General features: G+C 40.2%; 1 protein-coding gene across 1 annotated transcript in view; it reads right to left on the minus strand.

The window, feature by feature from the left end:
- The window catches only part of grm8b (glutamate receptor, metabotropic 8b), a 305,872-nt gene that overhangs the window by 95,987 nt on the left and 190,382 nt on the right, over positions 1-19,503 (minus strand). The window contains exon 7 of the mRNA XM_012874946.3: positions 1,944-2,144. Coding sequence (XP_012730400.2) covers positions 1,944-2,144 — 201 coding nt within the window. The remainder of the gene's footprint in view (positions 1-1,943; positions 2,145-19,503) is intronic.

A 19,503-nucleotide genomic window follows, 5' to 3' on the forward strand; every position in this document is an offset into this window, starting at 1 on the left:
TTCCAGCAGGCTCCCACCTGTCAGTGAGAACAGAGATGGACGGTGATGCCGCGCGTACTTGTGACCACCTGCTTGGAGCAGCTCAGTGTATCAAGCACATATAAAACAGTTCAATTTGACGACTTCCTGCTGCCGAGCAGTTTATTCTGTGACACCGCGTACGTGGCCGTAAAAACTGAGCTCTGCGCATACCTGTCATCGCACCGTCCACACAGAGTCTGTCTTGAGTATGTGCAGAATCTGGATGGACGTCTGCAGATTCATGTCCATGCAAGTATGTGGGGGCCTGAAGACAAAGCTTATCATTTTTTAAATACGTGGGTATCTTAACTGATGAATCCATCACCTAAATCACATATGCTCCAACTATTGAAAAAGTTGAGACTGAAATGTATTTTTTCATCATAATAAACAATGCTTTTCTTTTAATGTTGTAAAGCAGCTTGTTGCTGCCTCCTTTTTGTCTGTGTTGGATTATGGTGACCTGTTATATATGTATACTTCCACCCATTGTCTTCACAAGATTAACACAGTTTATCATTCTGCTCTAAGATTTTTAACAAACTGTCACAATTTGAACCATCATTGTGAGGTATATTCCCGGGTTGGATGATCTTCTTTGACTACCCGCAGGCTCCATTATTGGTCCACTTTTATATCTACAGTAATTCTAGGTCTTCTTCCACTCTATTTGTGTAACATGATAATACAAAAGCGCACCAAACAATACTGTTTGCGTTCCAATGACCGGTGCTTGCTCTCTGTCCCGAATGCTCACAGAACTACCTTGCCCCCACTACATGGAAAACTCTGCAAAATGTCTTGAAGGTTGACAGCTTGATCTCCCTGAGTGATTTTAAAGCCAGACTGATGGTCTAGGAGATGGTTTCTTTAAATTGTCAGTAATTTTAATTCTGTCTGATGTAGTTTTCATTTCAACTAGTCTTTGTGGATGTTTTTTTTTTATATAAGATGTGTTACATGTAATGTTTTGTGACTTTTTTATTTGTTTTTATTTATCTATGTATTCATTTAGCCATGTCTCCCTTGAAAAAGAGATTGTTAATCTCAATGGTGATTTTCCAGGTTAAATAAAGGTGTAATAATAAAATACATAAAATATCAGTTTAAAAAACCCGCTTTCAACTGGACAAACCGGGCACCACTGTGAGGATCATGTTCTTAGAATGATATGGATGTGATGCAATTCAGCCTGTTTTACTTTATCCAAAAATCCAGAGAACTCAGGTGGAGGCCTCAACAATCACTTGGATTAATGACTGCCTGACAAACAGCGTATGCTTTGATGCATGAATGTAACTTCTACCTCTGTCAAGGAACCTGCAGCATATTTTCTTTGTTATAGTCCTTTGTAAAAAAAAAAAAATGTTGTATCAGGTCAACATCAACATTGATAGGTGATGTAAAACATAACTGGAAATGGTTATCAGACAGGAAAAGCCTACTTTCTGCATCTCTAATAGACAAAATTAAGGATGTAATGCAAGAAGCACAATACTGTGTTTGTAGGCTATGTGAATCAACTTTAGTTCAAAAAGTGAAAACTAATATAACAAAAAAATACATTTATTTTAATCATATGAAGGTATTTTTAAATGTTTTCAAATGTCTCAAAATTAAGAAAAGAAAAAAATATAAAGAAAATTAACAATAATTTGAAACACTAAGCTCTGCAGACTGAACTGGGTCAGACATTTCCAGGAAACAATTGCATTTCTTTGTCAAATGTTTTTAGCATGCATAACTGAAAAGTGTAAATAAATGAATGAATGAAGGCAATACGAACTGTAAATATTTTTACTTCTTTCTCCAGCACGCTAGGAGTCTATCTCTGAAAAAAATTCCACATGGATGGGAGAATGTGATGTTAATGAACATGGCAGTGACTAAAACATTCACAGATAGTCAGCAGTTTATCTTACCATTGAAGTTGACAGCACGGATGTGGGCCAACAACTCCTTGCCATCGATGTTGGCCATTTGAGGGCAAAGGCCAGGCTGCCCAGCACAGAGCTCATGGTGCATGTGGTGCAGAGCGTGCGCCATGGCATAAACAGCATCCATCACAAACTGCACCTTTCCTTCTTGCTCATAGTTGGAGTCACGGCCAACTTTCTCCAGCCCTAGAAGAGAAAGAAAAGAAACTCCTATAATTGGCCCTCTGGCATGACAAGTTAAGTGGGGCACAAAAACTCAACACCTAATAGCAGTAAGTCATTTTTTTTGTGATGATGCCATTTTATAGAGGCTAAATGTAATTAAATTTTTATACATACAATTACAAATAAAGGCTCCCTCATAATGTTCATTTATTGAACAGAAAAGATTCACATCGATCCTTCAATGAGCTAGCAAGGACAACCAACACTAGATGGTCACACACTATCCGGCAGAACGTAAAGGTAACGTATGCAATTCCAGTATTTTGATTGTATGATCTGGGCTTGGGGCCACGGGATTTGTGCCCCACAACGGTCTACGGAGAGTGTGTTGGGCATGCGCATGGCAGTTTTAAATGTTCATTATTAAAACAAACATTGGTGGGCTGGGCACAAAATCAAGGCGCCTCAAGGTGATCTAGCCTACTAAGCTTGTCAGTTTTCTGGCAGACTTAGATATATATAGAAACAAATGTTTTTAACAGAATTTTATTTGTAGTGTAATCTGTCTTTTTTACAATATTACTCTATATAGAACAATCCTTGTTGTAAGTCGAGGTCTGTTGTAATAAATAGGACGTGTAAAATGAAAGTTTAATCTAGTTCCATTTGAACAGCTTGGTTATAGTTGATTTCTCCTGGGAGAGAAGTTTGCTGCTGCTGACTCCTCATGATTACATGTCAGGGCAGTTCTAATAAATGAGCTTTAAGTGGCAAATAGAGAGCAGATGATGACAAAAAGCCACAGCAAAAAGGAGATGAAAGGCTAAATCCTGATCATCGCTGTCCGGTGCAGATGATAAGTGTGTCTTTTCTTAGTGTCAAAAGAAGTTGCACGTTTAACCCCGGAATTCAAGTTACATCTCAATCAAGTCCCAGCCACAGAGAATGTGGAAAATATTGAATTAAACTTTATCAAACATGTTGTAGCGTGAAGATGCATATGAAGATGCATTTAGATACCAAAATAAACCACTTTACTGCAACTGTTGCCATAATACCAGAAGTTGCAGCAACACTGCCAGGTGGACATTGTGCATCACCCTGAACTCAGTGTATACTTACAGATCCACAAATTAATCTTTCTCCAGATGCAAGGTTTAATGGTTGTTTTGTGGTTGTTCATGTTATTTGTTTTGATTTTTGCCGCAAATGAAAAAGCCAAAAATAATTATTCTTAGCACCACATGAAGATTCCAATTTGGCTCATTTTGCAATGGTATTAAAAGCTTTCTCTAGTTTTAGTTGTTGTCAGCTGTCAAACAAATAAAATAAAATAAAAAGCTTAGTATAGAAAAGTGTCAAACTGTGTTTCTCCTAGAACAAGAACCTTTTTACAGGACCAGGTTATTTTTATGGGGTCAGTCTATTACTTTGGCCCTTTTACTTTAACAAGGTAGAAGTCAACCACCTGATAAGGTGGTAATACCTTCAGTATCTAACTGGAGGTTTGTTACTGGTGGGAGTGTACCAAGCATTTCAAACTAGTTAGATATTCTCAGGATTATGTTTTGGTCTTCATCTACTTCACTCACCGTTTGTGTTAACTTTATACTACTCGGATAGATACCCATTCATTCCAATTCAATGTCACGTTGTTTTGAATTGCTAATATTTAAAGACTGTAATAAGAATCAGTTAAATGGAGTAATGAACTAGCTGAATTAAATTAACTTGGATTTCCTCTTTCAACTTTGGAAATGCTTGCATTGAAATCATTCTTACAGATTCAAATAGGTGATATTTGAATCAGTCACAGCTGCCCAACTTTTCAAAATATGTTTCTGTGCGTAACCACTGTGAAATCCTCAAAGGTTATCTCTGCAGAAAACAAGGTTCTAATCCTGACCGATTCCTCTCCCCTGTCTCACCCTGCTTCAGAGTGTGCATTGTTTGAATTCCATTTTGTAGAAAGTGTGCTATAGCTACACCTTTCCAAAATGGCTTGAGATCACTTCACATAGGTTTGAATTTTTTGTCCTTGTCTGAATCAATATAGTGTGACTGATCAAAATCATGGCTTGTAAAATGTTGCAATGGCAGCCTCTGTCTATCCCACATACACAAAGGCTGCAACAGATGTAGATCAGTTTTCAAATCAGCCACACTCCTGAAGTTGGAGTTACTTGCAGTGTTAGCAGATATCATTTATTTAAACAGAAATGTTTTGTACCCTGCAGTGAAACAGAAGTGCCGGAGAGTTTAGCTTCAGGGAGAACCATTCCAGGTTGCAGCGCTGAAACACAACTAGACATGTTTCAGTAACAGGCCAGAACCAATACCAAGAATACCTTGAGGGGGTTTGGAACACCTCTGAGAAGATGTAGCTGGAGAGAGATCAGCCTGAGAAAGGATATCTCGGTCCGATTCTGAGAGAGGAAATCAGTCTGAGAAGTATCACGTCACCCGTCTGGAAAAAGGCTTATAGGCATATAGATGGACTATTAAAAATAAATAGTCTTTGGGTAAACACAAAATGAACATATGCAATGTTAGATTTAGTCTACTGAATGGGTTTCAAAAGTACTAAGTTAACCTCTTGAAAATTGCAGAAATACCACTAAAACTGACATACGGGTACAATAAATTAGATATGCTCTTTTCATAAAATTTTTAACTATTTCAATGTACATGTTGGATATTTGCACAAAAAATTCGAGTTACATATCAAATATCCAATTGAAAGCAAACTTGTTAGATTCTGATTTAATCTGTATCTCTCGAAACTTTCTGAATAAACCTGGCTGAAGTTGGGGACCAAATATAAACCAGCAATGGTTCCATGCTTAAGCCTGTTAGCTAATTCAGGGGTTTTCAAATTCATTGAATGTGAGCCTCCCTTTGGAATAGGTAAAGATAACCACGGCCTCCTCCCAACCACAAATCTACCACACACAGGTCCCTGCAGTAAATGCATCTTCCTTTTGTGTTCCTGGAATGCTGTGTTTCAAAAACAACTGATAGCCCAACACATGTTTTTTTATTGTATTTCTTTTAACAAAGTACATTCATAAAAAAGGCCTATTCATAAAATATCCATCCAAATATTTCCATTTTACAGGCTACTTTTACTGAAACATCACGGACAGAGGGCTTAGTTTTTAAATTGAGCTGTCATTAGAGCAGATTCATAAACGATTGTTTTCAACAGCAGACAAAGTGAAGTAAAAAGACGCCAATGTCAAACTAAAGTCACGTCAACAGGAGACATCAACTGAAATAATAATAAAAAAGAACCTGAATTTACCAGACGTCAACACGTTCCATATTCCGATTTACTTTTTAGGCTTATTTTACACAATTTAAACCTATTGCTTTTTTAACAACCAAGCATTTTATCAGATCTTATCTCTTATCTGAAGTATTTCTGATGTTTTGCACTTTGTTTTACCTTGTGTTAAAGTGCTCTTTAAATAATGATGACAATGATGATGATTATGATCAGAATAAACATCACCTCCCAGAGGCTGGAAAGAAAAGAGACAAAAACATTTTTCACACCTCACTTAGTAACTCTAATATTTTAGTCTAAATATTTTAGCCTAAATATTTTAGGCTAAAATATTAAACTTTTTATTTGTTTTTCTTCAATCCCACGGTGATGTTTAGTAATTTCTGCCAAAGGCTGCAACATTTTGATTTAATCCATCTGAATGAAGTATTTGCAAGCCATACTCTGATTGGATGGAAAACAAGCCTGTCTCAGATTGGCTGGTGGACAGTTTTTTTAAGTCGCTAGCGCATAAACAGGCGAGCGAGCGCACAGCTAGTGTTGAGCGTGAAATGTGCAGGTGCACACGAGCAAAGTAGTGCGCGAGTAGAGATGGAACTGAGCACGAGGACAGTGGGTCGCTCAAACAGAAGGCACGAATATCGCTACATAGTTTCACAGAGTTGAGTGGCAGCACTGTCTTCTTCTGTTTTCTTCCCCCTCCCCTGTGACTCTTTGGCGCCCCCCAGGGGAGGCGCGCCTTACCTATTGAAAACCACTGAACTAATTTGCTGATGATGGTGGTGAAAATTTCCAGTGACTGAAGGAATGGTGGGGCTGCACAGTGGGGGAGTGGGTAGAGCTGTTGCCATGCAACAAGAAGGTTCTGGGTTCAAGTCCTAGCCTTCCCCTGAGTCTTTCCGCATGGAGTTTGCATGTTCTCCCTGTGCATGCGTGAGTTCTCTCCAGGTACTCCAGCTTCTTCACACAGTCAAAAAACATGACTGTTAGGTTAATTGGCCTCTCTAAATTCTCCTTAGGTGAAATTGTGTGCAAGAATGGTTGTTTGTCCTGTTTGTCTCTATGTTGTCCAGCAATAGACTGGTGACCTGTCCAGGGTGTACCCCGCCTCTTGCCCATTGACAGCTGGAGATAGGCACTCACAACCTCACAAGGGGTAGATGTGTTAGAAAATGGATGGATGAAGAAATGGCACAATCAGCAGGCATCTTAATTCATGTTATAGGCATTTCAGTAACCAATCACTTAAAGGCTGTTTTTAAATCCTACTTCAAAGCGCCAAGGTAAAGGTACCCCCAGCAACAACCTCCAACCACTCAAACTCAACCAGGTAGAATTAGAAATGAGATATACCGCATACTAATTACAGAAGTAAGACTAACTGTGATGCGTTTGGGGAAAACAGGTTAATCCTTTGAGTGTTTTGTGTTTGCATATATTCATATTCATAGAGTCATGAGCTCTGCTGTTCATCTCCGCGAGCAGTCTGTGAGAGATGTATGGAATTACAGGATTAGTAATGTTCTAGATAAAAGAAAATAGTAAAAAGCTTTGGTGTTGCACACACATTCAGGAATTCCTTCTATTACTTTTACGACATTGAAGTATATTCTTTACTTTTGATGTCATAGTTTTTTGATCGATGACATCACAGTATTTGCTGCGGAGTTGCTAAACAAGGTCATGAACTTCTGGCTTACCAATTTTGTGAATCCGGCATTTTCATTTCTCGCTGCAATATTGTAGTCCAAGCTCAAAGATGTCGAAGCTTCAAGTGACAATGTTTTGTTTTTGGGTGTATTAACCTACACAATTTATAACACTGTCCCCCAGCATATTCTAAAAATGACCGAGCAGGGTGGAATAGAATGCTCTGCGACCTGGAGCAACCTGGACCCCTGCGGGGTGTAAAGCACATCATTTGTATTTAAAGAGATGGCACCAAAACAAGTTCCTACCAGATACACCTCCGAACAGGGGCAAAAGAGGGACTGTGGGGTATCATTTATGAGGAATTTAGACCAAAGCATTGCAGTTCCACTTCAGATAAACCACAACTGATTGATTTTAATCTGAAAAGGAAGACATTAAAAAGCATGGCATGCTCCCTTTAAATGTAAAGTGTACACAATACTACATGGCCCTAAAAAACAAGATGTCTCACCATTTCTTTAAAGACAGGCATGTTTCAACATGGCTGTAGAGGGCTGCTCAAAGATATGCCTGTTTGAAAATTTGTAAATCATGCAACAACAATGCTTGTTCATGTAAAAAAAACAAATAAATCAGCCTGCCAATAAAAAAAGGTTGAATACTACTGTGGGTGGATAAGCTTGCAAATTAAAGTGTATCAGTGTCAGTATTTTAACCTATAGCCTATCCTAAAATAATTTTCAAGGTTCTGTTTATTACCTAAATTAAAATTTGGAAGTGAATGGTACAACTAGGGCTGGACGATATAGAAAAAAACATATTGATAAAATAGAAATCAGACTGATCGATATTGATAATTATCAAAAAAATATATATATATATTTTAAGTGCAGTCCTGGCCATTTTATGGAGTTTCTTAATTACCTATTTTAAAATAAAGGTCGCTGAACTCAAACAACCCTTTACTCAAAATAATTTTTACCAAAACACATGCCCTCTGAAGTCTGCTCTCCTGGGTCTGCGATTGTGATTGGCTGTGATTGGTTTGGGGGATGTAATGACTGTAGTATTAGCCTACATAAAAGGCTAGAATGTCATAGTTTGTGTTTTGTTTTGTTTTAGTTCTCTACTTTGCTTTATTTAACCAGTTCATCGGCCTGTAATCAGTCATCTCAGTTCACATCTCAGTCACCAGCCAGTTCTGTTCAGTTCTCAGTTACCAGCCAGTAAGCAGGCAGTTCACCACGCAGCCACCAGCCACTACCCTATTAGTTTGTCTTTCACTCCCCTGTCACCAGTCACTACCAATCAGTTCACCACCCTTCCTCTGATCAGTCTTACCTGTCACCTGTAATTAGTTTTCAACCCCAGTCACTTATGCACTCCTCTATTATACCCGCCTCAAACCTCTGTTCAGTGCCAGATTATGTCTAGCATTTCAGTGAGTCTAGTCCAGCATTCTCTGTTTCTTTGTTGACCTGTAGATCTGACCCAATTTTGCCTCCAGATATTCTGAGCCAGCCTGACCCCATGAATTACCTGTTTTCCTGCCTGATCTGACTGCCTGCTTGTTTTGCCTAACCCCTTCTGATCTGATAGCCTGCCTTTGTTGCCTGACCCTGTTCTGTCTCTGGTCTATCTGAGCCTGCCTGATCCCTGTCTGTTTATCCCGCCTGCATGTCACCGAACTTGGATCTGTTACCCAACTCTGCTCCCAGATACTGCTCTGGTTATTCCTGCACTTCTGTTTACCCGGTTTTTGACTTAGGACTATTTGAACTATTTGATGATGTTTTTGGTGACTTTTAAATTGTTCACCTGTAAAAATAGAGACCAGGTCTGACATTGAGTAATACAGTGTTTCGGCTTCCCGACACATCCCATTTCCTGTATTGCCACCAATGGAGGAGGAATTAAAGTAAATGGCATTAGGCATCATTGAGGAAGTCAAGGAGGCAACAGACTGGTGTGCCCCCATGGTGCCCGTTCTTAAGAAGGACAAATGAGGGAGCATGTGTGTGTGTCATGATTTTGTCTTGGATGAACCCGAACACAGCACACACACACACACAGAGCTGGTTTCCAAAGTTTATTACAGCAGCAGGAAGTGGATAACGAAAACCAGAGTCCATTTACCAGACGAAGTTGAAGGGATGCTAGAACTGGGAGACAGGAACAGACCCGGGCAGACAGGAATGGGACCAGGAGACGGACAGGAACGAGACAGGCATGGTGTACAGAGGACTGCAGACGAACCGGTAACCGTAGACGAACTGAGGTGAGTTTATATGGTGGAGTGAGCAGGTGGAATGAGTCCAAGGTGATTGCAGCCTGACAGGTGTTCCTAATCAGGACAGCACTGGAGACGGAGCGAGAAATGTTCAGTATGCAGCCTTCAGGCTGCATCATGACAGTGTGGACTTAACTAAGTTTAATAAAACGATTAAACAAGAAAGATTTGTGTTGCCAGCACTGGAGGACATTACGCCAAGGGCTTCTGTAGCAACAGTGTTTTCAATTATTTGAACAACTTTCATAACACCAGTGAGTCAGTTCTGTTTCTGGAGGCTACCCTTTGGCATCACCTTGGCTCTGGAAATATTCCAAGAAAAGATGAGCCCTTTGCTCAAGAATCACAAAGGAACTGTGCTTGTCATGAATGACATTTTAGTTTTTGAAAAAGACAAAGAGGACCATGACAGAAATAGCTGGCATGCAAACCATCAGAGCTTCAAGTTAAAAAAAAAGTGTCAGTTTGGAAAGTCAGACAAACTTTGTTTCACAAATACTTTGAACACATCATAGGGAAACATGGCATAAAGCCGTATCCAGAAAAAGTGAGTGCTGTCACAGAGATAAAATTTCCTAAGAACATCACTGATCTAAGACAAGCAATTGGCATGATCAACTTCCTGGGGAAATTTTTGCCAGATCTCTCATCAGTAATGCACATCATTGACAGCTTGCTGAAACATGATACTTCCTGGACCTGGGGAGATGTTCAAGAAGAAGTGTTCCAAAAGGTCAAAGAAATGGTAACTTCAGAACCTATCCTTGCATATTATAATGCAAAGAGACAAATAGTAGTCAGGACCGACACCAGCAGTTATGGCTTAGGGGCTGCTCTCTACCAGGAGCATGGTTAGGGTCTTTGTCTGGTGGCCTATTGTTCCAGAACATTGACTGAGACAAAAAACAGGTATTCAAAACTCGAGAAAAAATTCCTTGCTAGTGTGTGGGTATGTGAAAGGTTTTCAAGATACTAAATGGTTTGGACAAGATTTGTCTTCAAATAGATCACAAGCCACTTGTCCCACTAATGAACTCTTATGATCTGGAGAAAGCACCAAACAGATGTCAAAGACTCCTGAAGAGATTGATAAAGTTAAATACTGAAGCATGCCATGTTCCAGGAAAACATGGGGGCACATCTCTGGATGTGACATCATCCAGAGAAGACGGCTCACCCGCTACTACCATCTAATGTAGAACAGATTACTAGATCAATGTGTGCTTCTGTGCTTTTTTGTCTCTCTTGTTGTGTCTCTGCTCTGTCTTCTGTAACCCCAGTCGGTCGAGGCAGATGACCGTTCATACTGAGCCCGGTTCTGCCAGAGGTTTTCCTTCGCGTTAATGGGGAGTTTTTCTTCCCACTGTCGCTTCATGCTTGCTCAGTATGAGGGATTGCAGCAAAGCCATGTACAATGCAGACGACTCTCCCTGTGGCTCTACGGTTCCCCAGGAGTGAATGCTGCTTGTTGGGACTTTGATGCAATCAACTGGTTTCCTTATATAGGACATTTTTGACCAATCTGTATAATCTGACCCAATCTGTATAATATGATTGAACTTGATTTTGTAAAGTGCCTTGAGATGACATGTTTCATGATTTGGCGCTATATAAATAAAATTGAATTGAATTGAATTGAATTGAACTCATTGTGGCAGACACGTTGTAACATAACCCTTTGCCAAACAATGGTGAATCAGACACAGAAGATGATGTTAGCGCATATGTACAGGCGGTGATTGAAACTAGGCCAATAACAAAAGACAGACTGGATCACATCAAACAAGCCACCAATGAAGATAAAGACCTACAGGCTATGTCAATAATGGTTGGCATGAAGAACCATCACAGGTTCCTAACACCCTGCAGAGTTTTCATGCTCCCAGATTGTCAGCAATTGATAGACTACTTCTGTACGATTACAGAATTGTTGTTCCAGGACTACTATGTCAACAGGTGTTGTCACAGATTCATAATAGTCACTAGGACCTCACTAAATGCAGACTTAGAGCCAATACATCAGTGTGAGGCCAGGGATTGGACGGAACATCACAGAGTTGGATAGAATGTGTAAGTTCTGCCAAAAAAACACCTCAAGGAAAAGAGCTCTTGATTCTGTCACATCTGCCAAATGGACATTTGTGATCACAACGGGAAACAATACTTGGTTGTGGTGGACTATTTCTCAATAGATATTGGCACATTTACCTTCCATGACTAGTCTACAAGTCATTTCTTGTTGGAAAGGCTTTTTTGCCAGTTGGCCGATTCCTTTTGAACTGTTGACTGATAACTGAACACAGTTTAAATCTGCCAAATTCAAGCAGGTCAGTGCGGCGTACAACTTTAAACACACATCTTCCAGTCCGCACTACCCGCAGGCTAACGTAGCTCTTTTAAGCTACACAGCTACACCTCACACAGCAACAGGGGAATGCCCAGCTCAACTGATGATGGGACAACCAAACAGGACATCTGTTTCCATGTTGTCAAAACATCTTTCTCCAAGTAAAATAGACTATTCTGTTGTTCAAGAAGCAGATATGAAAGCTAAGGATTCTTACAGCTATTTCTACAACTGCCGACACTCTGCTCAACCATTACCTACATTGCAACAGGATCAAGGTGTGAGATTCAAATTGGATGGACAGAAGAATTGGGAAAGTTCTGCAAGAGTTTTTACTAGGGCACCAGAACCCCATTCTTACTTTGTTCAAACTGAAATCTGAAAGTCACTTGCAGAAACAGGATAGATATTCAGGAGGTGCTGGAAACTACACCAAAGGCTATTGGTTCAACTTCTGGTTTTTATGTGCGACTCAGATGTTATAGATTCTGCTAACACACAGGTTTCTTATGTTGTTACTCCACCATTGAGCCTGAAACCTACGATGATGAGAACCACTTGCGGGAGAGTTGTCAAACCTCCAGTCAGGTTTAAAGATTATATTATTACTTCATGACTTGATATCTGTTCTTTAGTGAAAAAAGGAAATGTTTGCAGTGTTGAACAGTCGTGTGTAGAAAACATGAAAAAATGGAGTTAATGGACAATAACAGGAAAATGTGAGACTGTTAATTTAGTTACATTGAGAAGTAAAAGGTTACAATGTTCTATACTTCTGATTGATGTAGGAATTACATTAGAATGTTGTTTCATTTGCAAAAGAGGGTTAGAGACTGAAGAAGTCAAAAGGGGGAGATGTGATTTACCTGTAGTTCAGTTTATAGCCACAGGGGCATAGTAAGTTATATAGAGAATGTGATTTAGACAACGAAGTAGAGCTGTAAGAGAATGGCTCCATGTTCTTGTATCTTTTCAGAACCCTATAATAAATGTTTGTGAAGTACAACGCATGAGTAACGCGACTTCATGACAGTAACAAACAAACAAACAACAACAAAAAACCCAACAGGACAGATGTTCCCCTACTGTCTTGGAAGTTGCTTAGTTTGCTTGTGTCTTGGGCCAACTCTGGCTTCTTTTGAGGGTTTTTATAGATAAAACTTATTTAGTGTCAAACAGCAGCTATGTTTCCTTAAGCCTGGGTGACTTAACTTAGTTGTTTCAGTGCCCAAAATCTGAATGTTACCAGCCACCTTCTCATGTACCTGAAAGGGAAAGCGGGTACAGAAGATGGATGGATCTTTTTCAATTCAATTCAATTTTATTTATATAGTGCCAATTCATTAAACATGTCATCTCAAGGCACTTTATAAAGTCTAAATTAATCATATTATATAGATTGGTCAAAAATGTCCTATATAAGGGAACCAGTTGATTACACAAAGTCCCGATAAGCACCATCCACTCCTGGAGAAGCGTAGATCTGCAGGAAGAGTCGTCTGCATTGTCCATGGCTTTGCAGCAATCCCTCATACTGAGCAAGCATTAAGCGACAGCGTAAAGAAAAACTCCCCATTAATGGGCAGGAAAAACCTCCAGCAGAATCGGGCTCAGTATGAACGGTCATCCACCTCGACCGACTGGGGATTACAGAAGACAGAGCAGAAACACAACAAGACAGACAAAAAGCACAGAAGCAAACATTGATCCAGTAATCTGTTCTTTCTCTGCTTTGAGGTGAGAAAAATTATGCTTAAAAAAAAAGAAAAGAAAATTATGGTTGTGATCATATTTAAAAAATCTGCACACCCAAATCGATTTTACAATATTAACAAATTGTATTAAATATTTTGGTCCAAGGTTGAATAATTTTTGGTTCATGCGTGACGTCATGCGTAGCGTCAGCGCTACATCTGGGTCCTGCGGGTAGGCAAAAAACAGTACTGTTCTCGTCTACTACATGACAAAACGGGTGAATATTAGAGTGTACTTTTAGTTAGTTTATTTTTGGAATCTAAGCAATGCCTACGACTTGTTGTGCTCACGGTTGCACACATAGGCATTCCAAATCGTTGGATGTACGTTTCTGTCGTTTACCGAAGGACGAAGAAAGAAATGGATATTTTCAATGAAAAGAGCGCAGGCAGACACTCCCAATGGACTGTGGGAGCCATCATACCCCGACAGAATTTGCAGTCTACACTTCATCTCCGGTAAATACAACTTAATTCTGCTCTAATCATTGTTCTACTTAAATAGCGGCGGAGGGGAGGTGGCGATCGCTACACGGGTCCGGGAGAAGCGGAGTCGATGCGCAGCAGCTGCTGGCTGCTGCTCCAGACAGCGACTCCATGACGCCCCCGTTCACGCGCGCTAGTACGTCTGTGTTTACGCTGCAATGTCGCCGACACCCCCACCCATTTTAACAAGACAAAAACACCAAAATAATCCTTTGTATATGTCGTGGTACGGAACACTTGGCCAGCATTTCACAGACTCGCTCCGTCCCTCCAGGCTTTTGCTGTGTGGATCTGGCAATCTGATACCATCAACCATCAACTTACTCTTAAAACGATCTTGTGATACGTTATCTAAAGAAAAAAAATACGTGGAGAAGTCGTCAGCGACACACTATCAACTGTAGTTAAAGTTGTAAACTTCATCAAAGCTCGCCCTTCTAATAAAAGACTTTTTGCCCAGCTGTGCGAGGACGAAGCGCATCAAACACTGCTGCTACACACCGAGGTGAGGTGGTTTTCGCGTGGACTCGTGCTTGTGCGTTTTATTGAGCTACAAGAAAAATAAAAGAATTCATCCAAGATCACAATCGGCCACTCTTTGAACAACTGACTGACGCGTTTTGGATCAAAGTGGCTTATATGGCAGACACATTCCCTTTGTTCAATGAAACAAACAAGCGGATGCAGGGGCCAGAATCCAACATCATGCTTTGCAAAAACGCCCTGGACGCTTTTGTGTGCAAACTGGAATACAGAGTCTCTAAAATGTCAAAGGGGCACTTGCAGCATTTCCCGCTGCTGCTAGAACAGTCGGGTGGCCCCGTGCGTGCGTCTTTGCGCACGGAGTTTACGCGGCACATGAACCTTCTCCGCGATGAGATTCAGAGCCGCTTTGCCGAAATGGACCAGTATTTATCCAGAGAATCGTGGGTGTTGGAACTCTACGTTTCCACCCCGAAGGACATAGAATACATCGGCTGTGAAGATGAGCTTTGTGACCTTCAAGCTGATTCCGTGTCCCAAAGATATTTCCAGGAAAACGGATTTAAAAAGTTCTGGATTGCCAAAGGACACGCTGTCGCTCCCACACTGGCCAAACACGCAACAACCAGGGTTATTCTCCCATTTAGCACTACATACCTGTCTGAAGCAGCTTTCAGCGCGCTATTAACAATAAAAACTAAAGTCAGAAACAGACTCGATGTTCACCAGGACTTTAGACTGGCAATCACAACAATCAAACCTGACATCGCATCCCTGGTCAAAAAAATGCAAGCTCAAGGTACCCATTAGTAACTGAACAAATAAGAAGTAAAAAAAGTTGTAAGTTTAGTACTGGTTTCTGAAACTGTTGTATAATTTTATTTTTTAAGCTAGTAGTTGAGTGTGTATAATCACATGGGACTGTTTTTTTTTAGTTTTTACTTTATGCATGTTTGTAAATTAGAACTGGAAAATATATTGGAAATGTGGACATGCTGATGAAAGTTAAGCTTAGGTTTGAAGTTTATATGTTATCTCTCTTTTTTGGAGTTTGGAGTTAATTTCTGTGCACTGTACACCCGTTGACATAAAAAATACATTATTAATCAAAAATAATAAGAACAAAATGACATAGCTGCCATTTATTCTTTATTTTTCAAATAAATAAATGTTCATTACAAATCACTTTAATCTTTTGATACGTTTGTGCGGGCCTGTGTAAAGCTTGGGGGGGGGGGGGCTTGGCTTGTCTTGGACTTCAGCGGGGGGGGGGGGGGCTTCAAGAAATAAAGGTTGGGAACCACTGCTATAGAAGATGGTGATGTAGTCTAATGAGAGCATTACGGTAAGAAAAGCTGCAAATAAATTGATGCAGCAATTTCTGTGGAAGAATTCTTTTATCACCTGTTTAGATATCAGTTTGGTATCATTTGGTTTCCAAAATATATTGTTTCATCCATCAATAAAAAGACTTAAATCATGTGTTTTACTCCTGTCATCAACTATTGTCACAGTATGTAAACACATACATATAACTGAAAACACACAATTCACTCTTTCAGTGTTCAAACTTCACTAGTGTTTGCAGCAGAAAATTAAAGGTAACACACACACACATGCACACACTCAAATAATGTTGCATTGCTGACTCATCTGTTTGTGTGATTCCTCCCCCAAACCTTACTAAACTCAATATGGAGCCTCTAACACAATTATTTGAGATGTGGGTCCTGACAGCAGCACCTGATCAAAGCTTTGGTGATGCCTCGCACTATTATCAGAAAAGCAGATGGGACACTGCAGCTTTTCCCAGAGTGCTGATGCTGCTGTTCCACTGTTTCACTCTGTTTTGCAGCTGGAGCAACGCTGACACTCACCTGTGTTATCCAACTCCTTGCACAAATCCTGTTTTGTGTGTCCGACATGTTTGTGAGGGAAGTGGCGATGAGCGACCTGCTCTCCCACTGAGGACAGAGTTTTGAATCAAGCAGTATTGCATGCACCTGCAGGGAACACTCCAGTCAGCAGGGAGAGACTCAGCTATGGGCTTCAAACAGGAAAGAATTACATCCAGCAGCTTCCGATTATTCCCATAAGGTTTAATACAGTTGTGGCTCCACAGAGTTATACAAACCCAAGAAAACACATAATAAGCCAGCTGACAGCAAAAAATGCACTTTTCTAACGAATTACAAAACAAGTTAGAACCTTATGGTATTTAATAAAAGACTGGGTATCCAGCTGAGCATAAACATTACTCTGACACATTGTGATGTCTGAAGTCAGCTGCTCCATTATGTATGAGCTTCAAATACCTGGCATGAAAATATGGTAGAGGAATGGGGAGAAATGTGATACACATAAAGACCCTAAATATTTGAAAGATATAACACTGTGGGGCTTTGTAGTGAACCAATCACCATGGCAACAAATCTGTGACCATCTGTCAGCAGAGGGACAGATAAAACATCAGAACTGAGTACATCAAGTTTCATAACATAGTCTATATTTAGCGAACTGGGAAAAAGTTCATTTTAGAAAGTCTTTAATTGTGGGACATGTAGGAGTAGCGCTGTTGTTTTTATACTGCAATTATTTTTAAGGAACTTCAATTCTTCTTTTTTGTGCCTCCAGGCTGCTTTTTTGGATGGTTTTCTACACTGGTGCTGGATGCTGTGCTGCTTGATGGATTTTTGTAGGGGTTGTTTTCATTTTTAGAAAATTTGCTATGATGAGTAACTATAACAACCAGTTGGTTTTGTACAACTGGGAGGAGATGATTAACATCTCAAAAACTGAAGTAACATTTGAATTACATTCCAAAATCCCAGAGGAGCTAGAAAGGAGGTGCTGAGGATGTAGAGAAGGAGGAAATTTAAGCCATATTTTCCATCGATTATTATTGGCAAAGTGAGATCTTTGGGAAACAAGTTGGATGAACTCCAAGCCTTAACAAGGACCTAGCCTAGATATCAGAAATGTAGTATTATGTGTTTCACTGAAACATGGCTGCTGGATTATATCCACGACTTGCTGCCAGGCTGTCTAACTATACATGCAGACAGAGATTTAAAGAACAGTGGCAAGAACAAAAGTGGTGGATTGGCGGTGCGGGTGGACAACAGATGGTGTAATCCAGGACATATAACTGTGAAGTTTTGTCTCTGTAGTCTGGACATTGAAACAACGGGTTTTCGTCCATATTATTTACCCTGAGTGGTCACTTGTGTTATTCTGACAACAGTCTACATTCCACCATCAGGCTGTTGGAGACACTGTAAGTGATGTCATCAGCTCAATTGTGGATAAGCTACAGACACAGCATCCCAATCCATTTGTTATGCCAGAAAGCTGTTTTTATAATATAATTATTATTATTAATTATAATTTGGTATTGTAATTTTAATAATAGGTCATTCAAACTCAAATAGTAGTTATAACAAAATATGGTTCAAATGGTGGTGTTACCAGGGCTATAAGCTTGTAATAATTTATACCACTAATGCATTTATTAATTAGCTGTTATGAACTGATTTATGCTGGAACAGGAGGTCTGATCGGTTTCTGGCCCATGAGATTTATCCAGCAGCGTTGATAACTCAAATTATAACTGCAATTAGAGTTTAAACCCTTACTCCTTTATCACCTATCCAATGATAATGTCTCTTGTATTAATGTCGGATGTTAACTCAAAAAGAGGTAACTGTATCCTGAAAAACCATGCAACTAAATTGAAATGAACACAAACAATTACTATTCTGCAGGTTGTTGCTTTATTGAACCAAAGCAATCCCCTGTTACAGTAATTATTCTGATTCAACAACCTTGGAAACTCTACTCACTACTAAGATACGTGTGAAAATATATGAAAATAAAGGTCAAAATGGATTAAAATAAGAGGTGGCAATTCCTAATTTAACTCACATTTGTGTGAACATCACATTCAAGACGTCAGCATTTGGCGTAGCAGCATTGAAAGACAGACATAGCTCTGAGAACTGGATGGGTGCCTCAATGTTTTTCAACAGGCTAGCTAACAGCTTAGCCACACAGTACCTTTCCAAGATGGCGACCATGACGACACATGACCTACAACCTTGCGTGATGCGTAAGGGGGAGGTCTTAATGATGTAGTCAGCGCTTACGCTAATGTGGGGTGGTGCCTTGATTAGGGAGGCGGTCTGAATGAGAAATTCAACGGAAGAGCGCGGATTGAAAGTTCCAACAAAGAGATTTAACTCACTGATAAGAGGACAGAAAAAAAGAGAAAGGGAAAAGATGGAAAAATCAACCCGCGGCGGAGTCGCTTATGAACCACAAATCAACACAGACAAAATCACTTACAAAATGCATGCACATACATCAAGAATATTCAGCAGATAAAACAAAACTCAGTCTTGGAGTAATTAAGCATTAAACCTAAAGAGGTTTCTGCCCAGGCACAAGAATAACACCTTATGGGTGAAAAGAGAAAATAAAAGTTGCCTCAGCGGGTGTCCTGGCCTCGGGTCCGCGAATCTGGTCTCAGTTTCGGCTGGGCCGGTCTGTCGGACAGCGGGGAACGGGAGGAGAAATCCCTTCGTCTCTCTGGGCTTTTCAGACTCTTTGTCCGGCCAAAACGAAAGAGTGGTCCCTTTTACGATCACCGGGAGATAAACGGCTCTCAGTCTTTGATCGAAGTGGGTTCAGAAAGTACTTTTAAAGTTGACCTCCTGCTACGGTAGTGCAGCGATGAAGTTTGCTTCGAAAATCCTCGGTCCAACGAGAAAATCGAGCACGGCACATAGGACAAATCCCAATGGGATTAAACAGCTGTGAGTGTCTTCCCAGTCTGGTGGGGCGCCAAGTAAGAAGGCAGATCACAGTGTGCGATCGGGTTAAACACTTATCACCATAGCAACGTTGTCAGGGTCTGTGGCCATTTTGACCATGTTGCATGATGGGAGTTGGTGGCCATTTTGACCACATTGCCTCATGGGAAATCCAGTCTGTCACGTCCTGAACTAATGCAGGCTGTCACGTCCTGAACTGGCGTAACACATTTGTGGTAATATCATGTGATTTTAATAATGCCTCAC

Source organism: Fundulus heteroclitus, chromosome 2 (genome assembly GCF_011125445.2).
Source record: "Fundulus heteroclitus isolate FHET01 chromosome 2, MU-UCD_Fhet_4.1, whole genome shotgun sequence".
Taxonomy (NCBI): Eukaryota; Metazoa; Chordata; class Actinopteri; order Cyprinodontiformes; family Fundulidae; genus Fundulus; species Fundulus heteroclitus.